The sequence below is a fragment of the Oryctolagus cuniculus genome, chromosome 15 (genome assembly GCF_964237555.1).
Source record: "Oryctolagus cuniculus chromosome 15, mOryCun1.1, whole genome shotgun sequence".
Classification (NCBI taxonomy): domain Eukaryota; kingdom Metazoa; phylum Chordata; class Mammalia; order Lagomorpha; family Leporidae; genus Oryctolagus; species Oryctolagus cuniculus.
Genome location: NC_091446.1, coordinates 13,418,054 through 13,431,406, shown reverse-complemented (window position 1 = coordinate 13,431,406; position 13,353 = coordinate 13,418,054). Strand labels below are relative to the sequence as shown.

The following is a 13,353-nucleotide window of genomic DNA, read 5'->3' as shown; positions in this document are numbered from 1 at the left end:
CTGGTCTGTTCAGTGCCACACAGATGTCTCTCAGAGACACAAAAAGATGCAAGTTATATGCAGAGTGATTCTGTTTAAATAAAGTGCAAAAACATGCAGGATTAAGCAATGTGCTTATTTGGCAGAACTATAAAGAAAGGAAATATAAAAATTCAAGACAGAGGTCTGAGTACCCAGGGATGTCGTGGCCTTGTAAGCTCTCGGTAGGGACACATTTTTGTTTACTGGTGCTCTCTTTGTCTGCCATATACGCCAGAGGTATACTTAACCAACAAAGTAGTGTAGATGTAGCTTTCTTTAAGATTGGAACTACAGACACTACAATGTTAATAGTGTTTGTCTCTAGATTGCGATCCCAAATGAATCTAAATTTCCCACCAGCAAACCTGTATTTTTAAGCCATCTCCATGGTTACAAAGGAGTGGAACTGTCTCAGGTCCATTCAGGCCCCAAGAGTCAGAGCTTCACTCTCAAGAATTGCTCTAAGATAGACAGAAGCCTTCCAAAGACAGGACAGAGGGCACGGCACAGCCGTCAGAAGTGGTGCGTGGCACGGGGGTCTGCGCGCCATCCAGGGGGGCTTTGCGGAGGTGCTGCGGTGCGCAACTGAGGCACACTCACGCTGCCTTCCGCCTCGGGGCAGGCTCTCCGAGTGGTCCCTCCGCCCGGCCTGTCAGCCCTAACTGACTAAGGACTGGTTTGCTGGGTAATGACATAGAATTTCAGACTCTGCTCCCTGCAAGTCTCCTGCCTCCTCAGACCAAAGACGGAGCGACTTACTCAAGTCAGCAACCTAAGTGCTGGTTTGTGGTGTGAATTATAGGTCCCTGAGAGCTAAATGACTGTCCAACCTATTTAAGGGAGAAATTTCATGGAGCAAACAAGGACGGCTCCGACTCTCTGAAGTTGCGGGCTCTAACTCACTCTCTCTTCTGCGTCCCGCACACTGGGATGAAAAGCCAATTTTACATGTCCTGGCCTTCTGCCTTGGCTTCTGCGGGGCCAGCTGTGTGTTTGGTCACATAAACGCTGTCCCACACTAGACGGGCAGCTCTGCAGGCAAGACCACGGGGTCGGCCTCCCTGGAATCCTGTCTCCAGCACAGCGCAGCGAGACTGGAAACTTCTATGCCGCTTCCTTCTGCAAATCCACGAAGACTGAAGGAAGGCTGCAACCCAATGCTCCCCCACGCTGAACTACAAGGTCATTTCGTTTCCAAAAACACAATCACGAAGGCTGAGACCTACTACCAAGGCCAGGTCTGATCTCCCGTTAGTATTCATTAGTATTAGCATCGGCTGTAGCTTCTGAACACACAGTGGGGCCGAGGGGACGGGGAAAACAAAAAGCAACCGGCCAGGAGGGCTTCTGCAGACTGCACTTTGCATCACTCCCTGGTCCTAGCTGGGGACCATGAGCGACTCCCGGGAGACCTGATGCTGTGATGAACGAGGATGACGCGGTCACTGTCGGCCACACCCCCACAGGGGAGGTCACACTGTCATCTACTGGGCTGCTCTGGAAGCAGCCACTGGGCATGGCCCCTCATGCCCATGAGGTCTGACCTCAAGTGATGCATTTGCAAGACCTCAGCTCCCTGGCTGCATGGCTGCTAGCCAGCTCACAGCCAGCCCTCAGAGCGAGTACACAACTGCTGTACCAGTCACCCCCCTCCCCGCCCCGTCCCATGCTCCACATCTTCTCATTGGAAATGTCGTAAATACACAACATGTGTATTGTGTATTTAGGCAGATATGTATATGCTGTATAGTTATGTATATTGATGTAGATAACGAATCTCTTCTCGAACTGGAGTGACTAAATAACCTATCCAGTATATGAATGCTAAGGGGTAGCCAAGAAACAGCCGTGGTCCTAGGACGTACCCAGAACAGCAGCAGCATTAGGCGTGAGGTTTCAGAGCAGGTGGCTTCCAGGTTCCTCCAGGGGAATCACTTTTCACCGTCCCCACACTCTAAGGGGAGTGGTGAGACAGCAGGAAAGAGAAAGACTCGTTGCTAGGAAAACACAGCCCCGGAGAAGGCTGTGGCTGTGGAAAGCCATGGGCACAGGTGGAAAGTGACACCCAGAATACATCAACCAACCACACGTGTATTTGAGAAAGGAGACTGGAAAGACATACCTCTGTTGCATTTTTCTAAAACTTTCCTCTGTTCAAGAACTTCGGAATGTAAAACAGCCTTCTCTTGTTTAACTTTATTTACCTAAAAATGTGAGATTTCGAGGGAAGAAAAGACCCAAAATTGTAAAGCAGAACATATGGCGATGTGTGATACTCAGAGTGCTGTTCAACTTTCGACATGAAGTTACAATCTAAAGCAGAGACTGGCTAAGGCTTTTTATTAAAGCGTTTCTTTAAAGCTTCAAAGGTTGCTATTTAAGTTGATGTACACTTGGCCCGGAATATGTCTCCAGACTCCAGTTACCGCTGGTGTTGGTCCCTAAACATGCAGTACTCTAGCCAGCTGATGTAAAAGGCTTCATATATATTTTTTTAAAGATGTATTTACTTATTTGAAAGGCAGAATGACAAAGAAAGAGATCTTCCATCTGCTGTCCAAGCCCTAAATGGCTGCAACAGCCTGGACTAGTCCACGCTGAAGTCAGGAGCCTAAGATTACACCCAGGTTTCCCACTGCACTGCTCTGCCAGGTGGATTAGCAGGAAGCTGGATGGGAAGTGGAGCAGCCAGGACTTGAACCTACGCTCGCATACCGGACGCTGGGGCTGCATGCTGTGGCTTAACAGGCTGTGCAGCAGCACCGACCCTAAGCTTCATATTTTTAATGCAAAAATCCAATGAGACATCACCCAGAAAATACGTGAATACTCAATTTTGGATTCATTTTTAAACTTTGGTGACTTTTGACTTAAGTATAATGTGGGGAGCAACTCGGACTAGACTAAGTTACTGGAATTAAGACTTATTCTATGCATCTGCTCTCCCACAATATGGCGCTGGGAGAGGAGGAAACAACTTTTACACAGCTGTCTCCAGTTCGACCAGTAACCTGCAGGAGCTGATCCTGCTCCTGATTGGAGGCGAGCAGCGTACTCGGCATGTGGGTAGCAGAGTTGGGATTGGTGGAAGAGGACTATAAAGGAGGAGAGAGACAACATGCACCAGGAACATCTAAGGGGAACATCCGGATAACATCTGAGCAGCCGCCAAGAGAGCCGGCCGGCGGTGTGCCACTCCCCCGCGGAAGTGGAGAAAGTGGCAGGGGCACCGCCCTTCCACAGAGGTGGAGGGACGGCAGCCAACCTGGGAAGAACCAGCAGCAAACCCGGGAAGGGCCGAGCAGACAAAAGAACAGTCCAGGGTCCTGTGTCGTTCCTCCGCGAAGAGGGGGAGCGACAGTATAACACACATGAACTTTTAACATCAAAAAAACATTCACATTTGATGATATTTGGCTTAAACAAATATGAAAAATTCTCCCCCAAAAGTTTATAGTTCTGAAGTAGCTGACATCAACAGAAGACAATATCACAAAGCAGCTTTTTAAAAAATGTAAAGCTATACCTATCAAGGTGGGTAAATCTCAGATACATTGTGTTGAATTCAAAAAGCAGATCTGCTTACATCAATTAAGAACACTCAAAATACTGCGTGCTGCAGGAAACGTGTGAACACCAAGTTCAGAGCAGCGGCTGTTCAGGGACACTGGGCAGGGAGTGGGAAGAACATAGCTGGGAAGTGGCGCACACCAAGGTCGCCCCCATGGCGCTCACGCTCCATGCATTACGGTACGCAGGAGGGACGTGGGCACCTGTTATTTTGTCTTTGTACCTTTCCGGATGTCTGAACTAGTCATAATAAAACAGATTTCTACACCACCTTCCAGCAACACCACTCAGTGGAAGGGGAGAGCAGCAGCAATAAAGACCCAGGACGGAGGAGCACAGCCAGCCAGGATGTTCTTAGCCCTCTCCTAGGGCTATACTCAGGAAACACGCTCGGGGAACGGTGACAAAGCGTTCCGAACCTATCGACACTCCCAGAGTCTCTTAGTATCAGCCTTGTTGGTGTGTTTGGTTTAAATTAATAAGAGGCATACACTGTGTGATAATAGTTAGGTCCAGGACATCACCATCCATCTTCCCACCATCACAGCACTTCGCCACAGTAAGTCAATGTGTCAGGAGCTGGGAGGCTGGTGGGTACTTCCCCCAGCCTCTTCTTCAGCCACATAGGGGAGCAGAGGTCACAAATGTGGCTGCCCACAGGCGCTGTGGCACACCTGCTGGGAACTGCTAAAAATCACTGAGTCAAGTTAAATTAAGATTCTGAAGGCTGAGCCTCAAGGCATTATGGCACAGTGGTTTGTGTCTGGGATGCCCACATCCCATATCAGAGTGCCTGGGATAGAGTCCAGCCTCCACTCCCAATCCAGCTTCCTGCTAATGCACATCCTGGGGAGGCTGTAGGCGAAGGCTCAAGCACTTGGGTTCCTGTCCCTTACATGGGAGACCCAGACAGAGCTCCTGGGTCCTTGCTTCTGCCTGGTCAAGCTCTGCTGTTGTGGACATTTGGAGAGTAAACCAGCAGATGGTTGGTTGGTTGGTTGGTTGGATGGATGGATGAATGGATGGATGGGTGGGTGGGTGGGTGGGTGGAAGGAAGGAAGGAAGGAAGGAAGAAAATCTCTTTCTCTGTCACTGTGCAATTAAAACAAATAAAACTTTTGAAAAAGGGGGATTGTATATTCCTATTCTTAACACGGATTCAAAGAAAAAATTCTCCCAATACCTATGCAATTCATTCTACCTCCTGTCATAAATGTCTGCTGGAAGCAGAGAGAGAGACAGCCCTTCCCACCAAGCCCACCATCTCTGGAGAAGCACATTCCCGTCTCCATTCCTCTCCCGCATCAATAAAGGACAGGACCCGAGACAGGGACTCCCATTCTCACAAACTTCCTCACACAGTAAGAACTGGGGAAGACCTGACAACACTTCAGTGCTACTTTAGTGCTTCATTTAATAAGCTGGGCCGTGGGCACGTGAATGTTCGTCATCTTATTTTCTACAGCTTTTGGTCAGAGTGAAATGGGGGAGGGTTGGAACTGGAATGTGATGCTCACACCAGATACAGAACTTGCGGGGCTGGAGTTGTTGCAGCAGGTCAAGCCACTGTATGCACCACCAGCATCCCATATGGGGGGGGGGGGGAATTCAAGTCCCAGCTGCTCCACTCCTGATCTGGCTCCCTGCTAATACACCTGGGAAAGTATCTGGACCCCTGCCACCCACATGGGAGACCCAGATGGAGTTCCAGCTCCTGGCTTGGGCCCGGCCCACACTCAGCGCCCCTGCAGTCATTTGGGGAGTGAGCGAGCAGATGGAAGATCGCTCCGTCTCTCCTCCTCTTCTCAAGTCTGCCTTCCAAATAAATAAATGATAAGTAAATAAAAATTGAAGTCCTAACTTAGTCCCAAACACCTGAAATCATGGCAGGCTTTTACCTTTCAGGCCTAAGACACTTACTTCTTCTATCACTTCCACGAGTTTGCTCTTGAGATTCTCCAGCTCAATGGCCAGTATCTTCTTTTCCTCCTGAACAGATACAATCTGATCTCGAAGTTCTGCATTTTTAAAGGAAAAAAAAACACACCCAGAAGTTATTTTTAAAAGAAAAACTCAGCCTGGTCCACCAGATTCAAAGTGCCAGTCCACCTGCAGCTTATGGTCAGGGTCATTTAACACTAAAAAGAAGACGAGGACAAGCGTTCGCTGTTTCAGCCAAGAGTGCACGTGGGCCACCCACACCCCAGCTGGAGCACCAGGGTTCAAGTCCCGGCTCCACTTCTAATCCAGCTTCCTGCGAATGCACACCCTGTAGGCAGCAGGGAAGGCTCAAGAACTCGGGCTCTGACATCCATGTTGGAGACCTGAATGGAGCTCTGGGCTCCTGGCTTTGGTATGTCAAGCTCCAGCTATCGCTGGCATTTCAGGAGTGAACCAGAGGATGGAGGCATTCCTTCTCTCTCACATGAAACAAAAATAAATAACTCCTTAAAAAAAACTGAAAAGAAAATGAAGACCCAAAGGGTAACGGGAATCTCAGGTGTGTGCCTCACCACACCTGCCCCGATAAAGCCATGGCTAGCAGTAATTTTCTATCAGGTGACCTCACCATGTCAAATGCACCAGATCAAGTTTTCCTGACAATCTGTCACGTCCAGATTCCACTGGCATTTCAAAGCAAAAATTTTAGGCTCTCAGCAAAACAAATTAAGGCATTATACTAATTTCTTTTTTACTTCTTAATGGCCATGGGCCCTTGTCACAATATAATACCAACAACGAGATGACTACTGACTTGGAGATTTTGATGTGAAGGAAAAAATCCTGACATGCTGCCAATGTATAGGCCCTCGATTGATTTGAACCAACTCAGAATGTAACCACTTGGGGGCCAGCACTGCGGTGTGGCAGGTAAAGCCGCTGCCTGGCACCGACGTCCCATAGGGGCACGGGTTTGTGTCCAGGCTACTCTACTTCCACTCCGGCTCCCTGCTAATGGCCTGGGAAAAGCAGCGGAGGATGACCCAAGTGTTTGGGCCCCTGCCACCCATGTGGGAGACCTGGATGAAGCTCCTGGCTTCTGCCTGGACCAGCCCTGGCCACTGTTGCCACTTGGGGAGTGAAGCAAAGATCTCTTTCTTTCAAGATAAATAAATACATCTTAACAAAAAATCTTGTAGGTGTTTTGTTTCTAAATTTATTTTTTATTTTTTATTATTGGGATTTAATGAAAAACTTGTCACTACAATGAAAATATCAGCAAATCTAAGAGTAAAAGCTTTCTTTGTTAAAGTTATCCAACCGAATGTTTAAAAATCTACAAGGATTAGCATAGATTTCTTAAACAAATGCCACAGGCCTACTGTTCTGCCACTTGGTTCTTCACTGCTTTTCATTTTTCGACCTAATTTTTTACATGAACTCAGCATGCAGAAGTTCTCAGGGATTCGTCCACAACCACCTTCTCCATTGGCTGGCTAAGGCCCCAGAAGCGTAGGAGACTACAGGAGACCTAAGGGAGGGAGAGCAGTGTCCTTCTTCTCCCTCGCCACCAACACAAAATCGACCACGTCTTAGGCTGAGGGGTGGCAGAGCTGGTGAGGATGGGGCCTCCAACACACCTCCAGTCTGCCCACCAAACTAATGAGCATTGCTTTTGACAGTACTAAGTCAAAATGCTCCAACAGTTACTGAGCCAAACACTTTTCCACATTTTTAATATACACACGTAAGCACATGGGCACTTCAAAAGGTCATGGAAATTAGAATTAAAAGAGAGGTTGACTTTGGTGCAAAAAAGAAAATTTTGAAATCCATGCACAGTATTTTCATAATATGCGTTTTCGGTGAAGTTTCTGAAGACCCCGTGTGTGTATGAATAAAGTTCAGCTGCAGCTGACAGATGCGCGTGATCTCGCCTCCCTGCACTTGCTGCTGGCCAGCACAGTTGTCTAATGGTGCATACTGCACGGAACTCAACACCTGCGCCACACGGCAAGCTCTCGGAGGGCAGACAGCGAGACAGAGGGGAGAGATCTTCCCCAAGCCAAAAGGTCTTATTGGCCACATAAATGCTTATCCATTCTCCTTCATTTAACAATAGTACATTAACACATAGTCCACATTCTTGAGGTGACACAATAACTGGCTGTATCTGGAGACACAGCATTTTTTTTTGACAGGCAGAGTGTACAGAGAGAGAGAGAGAGAGAAAGGTCTTCCTTTTTCCGTTGGTTCACCCCCCAATGGCTGCTGCAGCCGGCGCACTGCGCTGATCCAAAGCCAGGAGCCAGGTGCTTCCCCGCACTGCGCTGATCCAAAGCCAGGAGCCAGGTGCTTCCCCTGGTCTCCCATGCGGATGCCGGGCCCAAGCACTTGGGCCATCCTCCACTGCACTCCTAGGCCACAGCAGAGAGCTGGCCTGGAAGAGGAGCAACCGGGACAGAATCCGGCGCCCCGACCAGGGCTAGAACCCGGTGTGCCGGTGCCACAGGTGGAGGATTAGCCTACTGAGCGCGGCACCGGCCAACACAGCACTTTCAAAAGCGCCTCATTCCAAACAAGCAACTCACACAGCACATGTTATAGCCTATCATGATTCTCAACCAAGCTAACCCCTGGACAATGACACCAGAATTTTGAGGGGTGGGATCTTAGCATCAGTGTTCATACAAAGTCCCACGCAGTCCTGACATGTGGTCCCAGCTGAGCAGCACTGTTCCGATACAAGTCAAAATTAGGCTCAATAATTAAACCCAGAGTCCCACCTTTGATTTGCTTCTGACACTGAATGGAGACGCACGTCTCGGGGGCGGCCTCTGTGTCCGTGGAGAAATCATCGTCGTCGGTGTTGATTTCCTCTGTTATTACATCCGGCCCCAGCTTGGCCATGTATAACATGCTGATTCGTTTCAGTGTTTTATTTTCTTTATTTAGCTAAAATAAAATGTAAAAACAGTCATCTTAACAGTAGTCAAATGAGTGTCTTGGATTTTTAAACAACAGACAAATTAAGTGCATTTTTGTCTTACATATCCGTCAACATTCACAGCAGGATGTAACAATTAGCAGATTCATTAAGTAAGGTTTTCGTCACGCATTTTAATATTGAATTTATTACTTTAAGATCTGAGGCCTAGATTACAACCAGCAGCTAGTGCAAAGGACAGTTACACATGACAGGGCACATAAGGAATTAAGAAAGAAGGCTGGCGTAGCTTCAACCGAATCTCAAGTGCCGTATGGTCACAGACCGCCCTCATCAAGACAAGGGGTGTGCGCTGCTGCGCCATGGGTCCTTTCAGCCCCTGCTGGCTCGGGCCCCCTCTCTTTTGGACACTGCCACTCTTCTCGTGGTTCTGCCTGATTCCCCTGGGAAGGGGCACACTTTCCCAGAGCACATTCCCATTCCTCTGACCACCACTCATCTGTCCAGGGATCAGGCACATGACCAATCAGAACCTTTCTAGAAATGCCTAGGCTATAAGCCAGAGAGGAGTTGCTTTCCCTGTGTCCGCGGTGCCAGGAGCTGCTGGCAGCCACACTCTTCCTGAGTCAAGGAAGAGAGGAAGGGGATCTGCAGGAAAGCCAGAAACAGAACCGTGTTCCAGAGAGGCAGGAAAACAGCAAAGAAGAAAGGGCTGCCCGCAGGGCTCTCGTCCCTGGTCCCGGTCCATTCCCCAACTGCTCCTGGCTCCTGGGTTCTGGGGGATTGATTCTTCAATATTCCTCTGATCCCCACGTTTTTTCCTTTCTTGCTTAAGCTAGTTCAAGATGTATTTCTGCTACCTGTATGTAGAGTCCCAGTGATGCACAAGAAAGCTCAAGACAAGTTTCTATTATCTCTAAAAAAAAAAAAAAAAAAAAAGAGTTCTGGCCAGTACCGTGGCTCACTAGGCTAATCCTCCACCTGCAGTGCCGGCACCCCGGCTTCTAGTCCCAGTTGGGGCGCTGGATTCTGTCCCGGTTGCTCCTCTTCCAGTCCAGCTCTCTGCTGTGGCCTGGGAGTGCAGTGGAGGATGGCCCAGGTGCTTGGGCCCTGTACCTGCATGGGAGACCAGGAGGAAGCACCTGGCTCCTGGCTTCGGATTGGCGCAGCGCAACAGCCGCCAACAGCCACTTGGGGGGTGAACCAAGGGAAAAAGGAAGACTTTTCTCTCTCTCTCTCTCTCTCTCTAACTCTGTCAAAAAAAAAAAAAGAGTTCTAATTGATAGTGGGAAAATAAGAATGCTAATTTACTGATGCATTTGTTACTCCCTGACGCAGAAATGAGTCGTTTTTTAGGTTTACTCATTTGACTTATCATCGTTCCTTAGCTAATGTTCATGTACATAAAAATATTAATACAAATCACACTCGGGCTAAACCTGGTCCAATGTCTACTAAAAGGAAAACACGGTTTTGTTTATGTTTTCTCTTTCCCAGACCAAAAATTAAATAAATAAAAACAGGTCTCCTGATTGAGCGCATCTGAATGCAATTTCTGAGGCTGGGCCTAAGCAAATGTAACTCATGGGGCAGCACCTGCCCTTCCTTACTTAAAGCTCACGCCAGCAGATGTTTAGGACGGCACATGTCTGCCCTCGGCCCTTCACTCAGAACTGTAATTAGGGCTCCTGGGGCTCTCACGGGGCAAGCGCAGCCCGCTTCAACCTGGGAGGTCTGAATCCTACCCTGGTAGTACAGAACCCGAACGGATTCCAAGTAGCGTGGCCGGGAGCACAAAAGCTTGCCCTGACCTCTTAGGGGAATCAGGAGGAATTTCTGCGAGATGGCTACGGGCACGCCCAGGGATTTCTCCTGGAAGGCTGGAGAGCGCCGTCCCCGCCTGGTCTACAGCTCCAGTGGACCAGGGAAAGAGATGAGGCCCATCGTTTCCAAACCCCTCCTCCTCAAGGTGGAAAAGCCAGCCGAGCACTGCAGTGCGCTCTGTGAACCACGAATGCTACCCCAGAGGCCCGAGGACCTTTCACGTCAATTCTCAAACCAGGCCACCTTTTCTGAAAGTTAGGGGGAAAACACCGACTTAAGAAAAAACTCGAGGCCTAAGTTGTAATTTTGCCTCCTGATATTTAGGCTCATGGGGCCTGGAGTTGTGGCACAGCGTGGTAAGACACTGCCACCTGCGGTGCTGGTATCCTATATGGAAGCTCGGGTTCGACTCCTGGCTGCTCTACCTCCAGTCCAGCTCCCTACTAACACAACTGGGAAAGCAGCAGATGGTGGCCCACGTACTTGGGCCCATGCACCCGCATGGGAGGTCCAGATGGAGTCCCAGCATCCTGGATTCTGCCTACTCCAGCCTGACCACTGTGGCCAGTTGCAGGGTACGACAGGAAACGGAAGATCTCTTTCTCTCTGTCACTCTGCCTTTCAAAAAAAAAAAAAAAAAACTTTTTAAAAAATTTAAGCTAATTGTTCTCAACTCTACATCATAATCTCTGGAGAGCTTTTTTTTAGATTTATTAATTTATTTGGAAGGCAGAGCTACAGAGAGAGGGAGATATATAGAGATATCTTTTATACACTGGTTCACTCCCCAAATGGCTGCAATGGCCAGAGCTGGGCAGGTCTGAGACTAGGAACCAGGAGCTTTTCTTCAGGTCTCCCACGTGGGTTCAGGGTCCCGAAGACTTGGGCCATCTTCCACTGCTTTCCCAGGCACATTTAGCAGGGAGCTGGATCAGAAGTGCAGCAGCCAGGACTTGAACAGGCGCCCACGTGGGATGCTGGGCGCTTGTCCAGCACAGTGCCTCGCCAGAGCTGCCCAGGTGATCCCACGGAGCGTCCAGGCCGAGAATCACTGATGTGGGCAAGGCAATCCCTCACTACACAAGCCAGCTCTGCAGCCAGATTCTGTCTCCAGCTCGTGATTGATACGGCAACTAACACACAGCAAGACCTCGGGTAGTGCCAGCCATTCACAGCAGGGAAAGAAGTCTGGCTTTGGAAATCATCTATCAGATAGTTTTCTTCAACCAAGGTATTCATCTAGGCATTTTCTTCTTCCTCCAGAAATGCTCACGAAAATAGTAATTTGTGCTTTGGTGCTTAATAGAAGGGTATTTCAAAAAGTTTCTAGAGAAATAGGATTAAAAGTTATAGCTTATTTCAGGGGCCAGCATTGTGGCTTGGCAGGTTAAGCCATCGCCTGCAAGGCCAGCATCCCATTTGGGCTGCTCCACTTCTGACCCAGCTCCCTGCTAATGAATGGCCTGATGACAGCAGCAGAAGGCGGCTCAGATTCTTGGGCCCCTGCTCCCACACAGGAGACCTGGAGGAAGCTCCTGGCTCCCAGCCATTACGGCCATCTGGGGAGTGAACCAGAGCATAGAAGATCTCTCTCTCTCTCTCTCTCTCTCTGATTTCCAAATAAATAAATAAATCTTCTTAAAAAAAAACTTATTTGGGGGCAACAAATTTGGAAATCCCCATCTTTTTTCATAATACATACTTCCATGAACTTTTTAAAAAAGACTTATTTATTTGAAAGGTAGAAGGACAGAGAGAAAGGGAGAGAGAGAAAAAGATCTTTCATCCCCAAATGGCCACAACAGCCAAGGCTGGGTCAGGCTGAAGCCAGGAACCCAAAACTCCGTCCGGGTCTCCTGTGTAGATGGCAGGGGTCCAAGTACTTGGGCCATCTTCCTCTGCTTTCCCAGGGGCATTAGCAGGAAACTGGGTCAGAAGTGGAACAGGTGCTCATATGGGTGTTGTTTAACCCACTGCTCCACAATGCCTGCCCCTCCGTGAGCTTTTTGAAGACCTGTCATGTGTTACTTCCCAGCCTACCATCACAGTCCTGCCCTCAGGAGCGCTTAAAGTCTCTTTCAAAGAAGGCACCAAAATCCCCCTACTGACTGCGTTTCAAAAAGTTATAGGCTCAAGAACAACCTCAGCTGGGAAGTTGCCTAGAAGTCTTCCCTGAAACACTATTTTCATATTTTGTTTAGGTTTTTTTTTCTGTTTATTTATCTTAAAGATTTGAAAGGCAGAGAGACAGAGATAGAGAGAGACCTCTCCCATCAGCTGGTTCACTCCCTAAATTCCAACAACAGCTGGGGCTGAGCCAGGCTAAAACAAGGAGCCGAGAACTCAATCTGGGTCTCCCACATAAGCAGAAGCCCTGTCGGCTACCTCCCAGGGTGAGCATTAAAAGGAAGCTGGGTTGGAAGCGAATAAGCCAGTACACAAAGCACACACCTCGACACAGGATGCGGGCATCCCAGGTGACGGCTTAACCACTGCACCGAATACCTGCTCCTGTTTCCATATTTTGAGAAAAGACATCTGACATCTGACATTTTTGAGAATTCAGTACTCAAAAAACGTTAGCTAAGCAATTTCACTGCAGCTACTCATCAAGTTACAGGTTCCAGGCACATTATATGTTGTTCCAGGTCACAAGGCAAAAACAAGTGTTTGATAACCGTCCAGTGACAGGACCTACCGCCATTCACATCTGGGCAGAATTGAATGACTGTTTAAAGGTGCAAAACCAGCAAGTTAAACAGCTCTGGATCATGCAACTTAAATCCTGGCCCACTCTTACCAGTTTCTCCTACACATTTTAGCAAAGTAACCACACCTATTTGTAAAAAAATTATGAAGTTTCATAAGAATTAAATATTCCACTTGCCTTTTATTTGATGGCAAAGATTTGGGAAAATAATATTCAGAGAAACTTTGCTGCTCAGCAAATGGAGCTACTTTGAAAAATGACAACTGATTCCTAACTCAGAATGTGATACTGCCACTTACTGATCACACATACCATGCAGCCTCCGGATTCCACACGCAAA

At 48.3% G+C, this 13,353-nt stretch overlaps 1 protein-coding gene across 9 annotated transcripts in view; it reads right to left on the bottom strand.

Moving 5' to 3' along the window:
• Positions 1–13,353, bottom strand: part of SHTN1 (shootin 1) — a 162,145-nt gene that overhangs the window by 49,767 nt on the left and 99,025 nt on the right. For all 9 annotated transcript variants that reach the window (XR_007911130.2, XR_011382204.1, XM_051824206.2 and 6 more), the window contains 3 exons: positions 8,319–8,487; positions 5,512–5,609; positions 2,144–2,225 (listed from right to left, as the gene is read on the bottom strand). Coding sequence is in view for 7 of the 9 variants with exons in the window: in XM_051824206.2 (XP_051680166.1) it covers positions 2,144–2,225; positions 5,512–5,609; positions 8,319–8,487 (349 nt within the window). In the remaining 2 variants the exon portion in view is untranslated. The remainder of the gene's footprint in view (positions 1–2,143; positions 2,226–5,511; positions 5,610–8,318; positions 8,488–13,353) is intronic.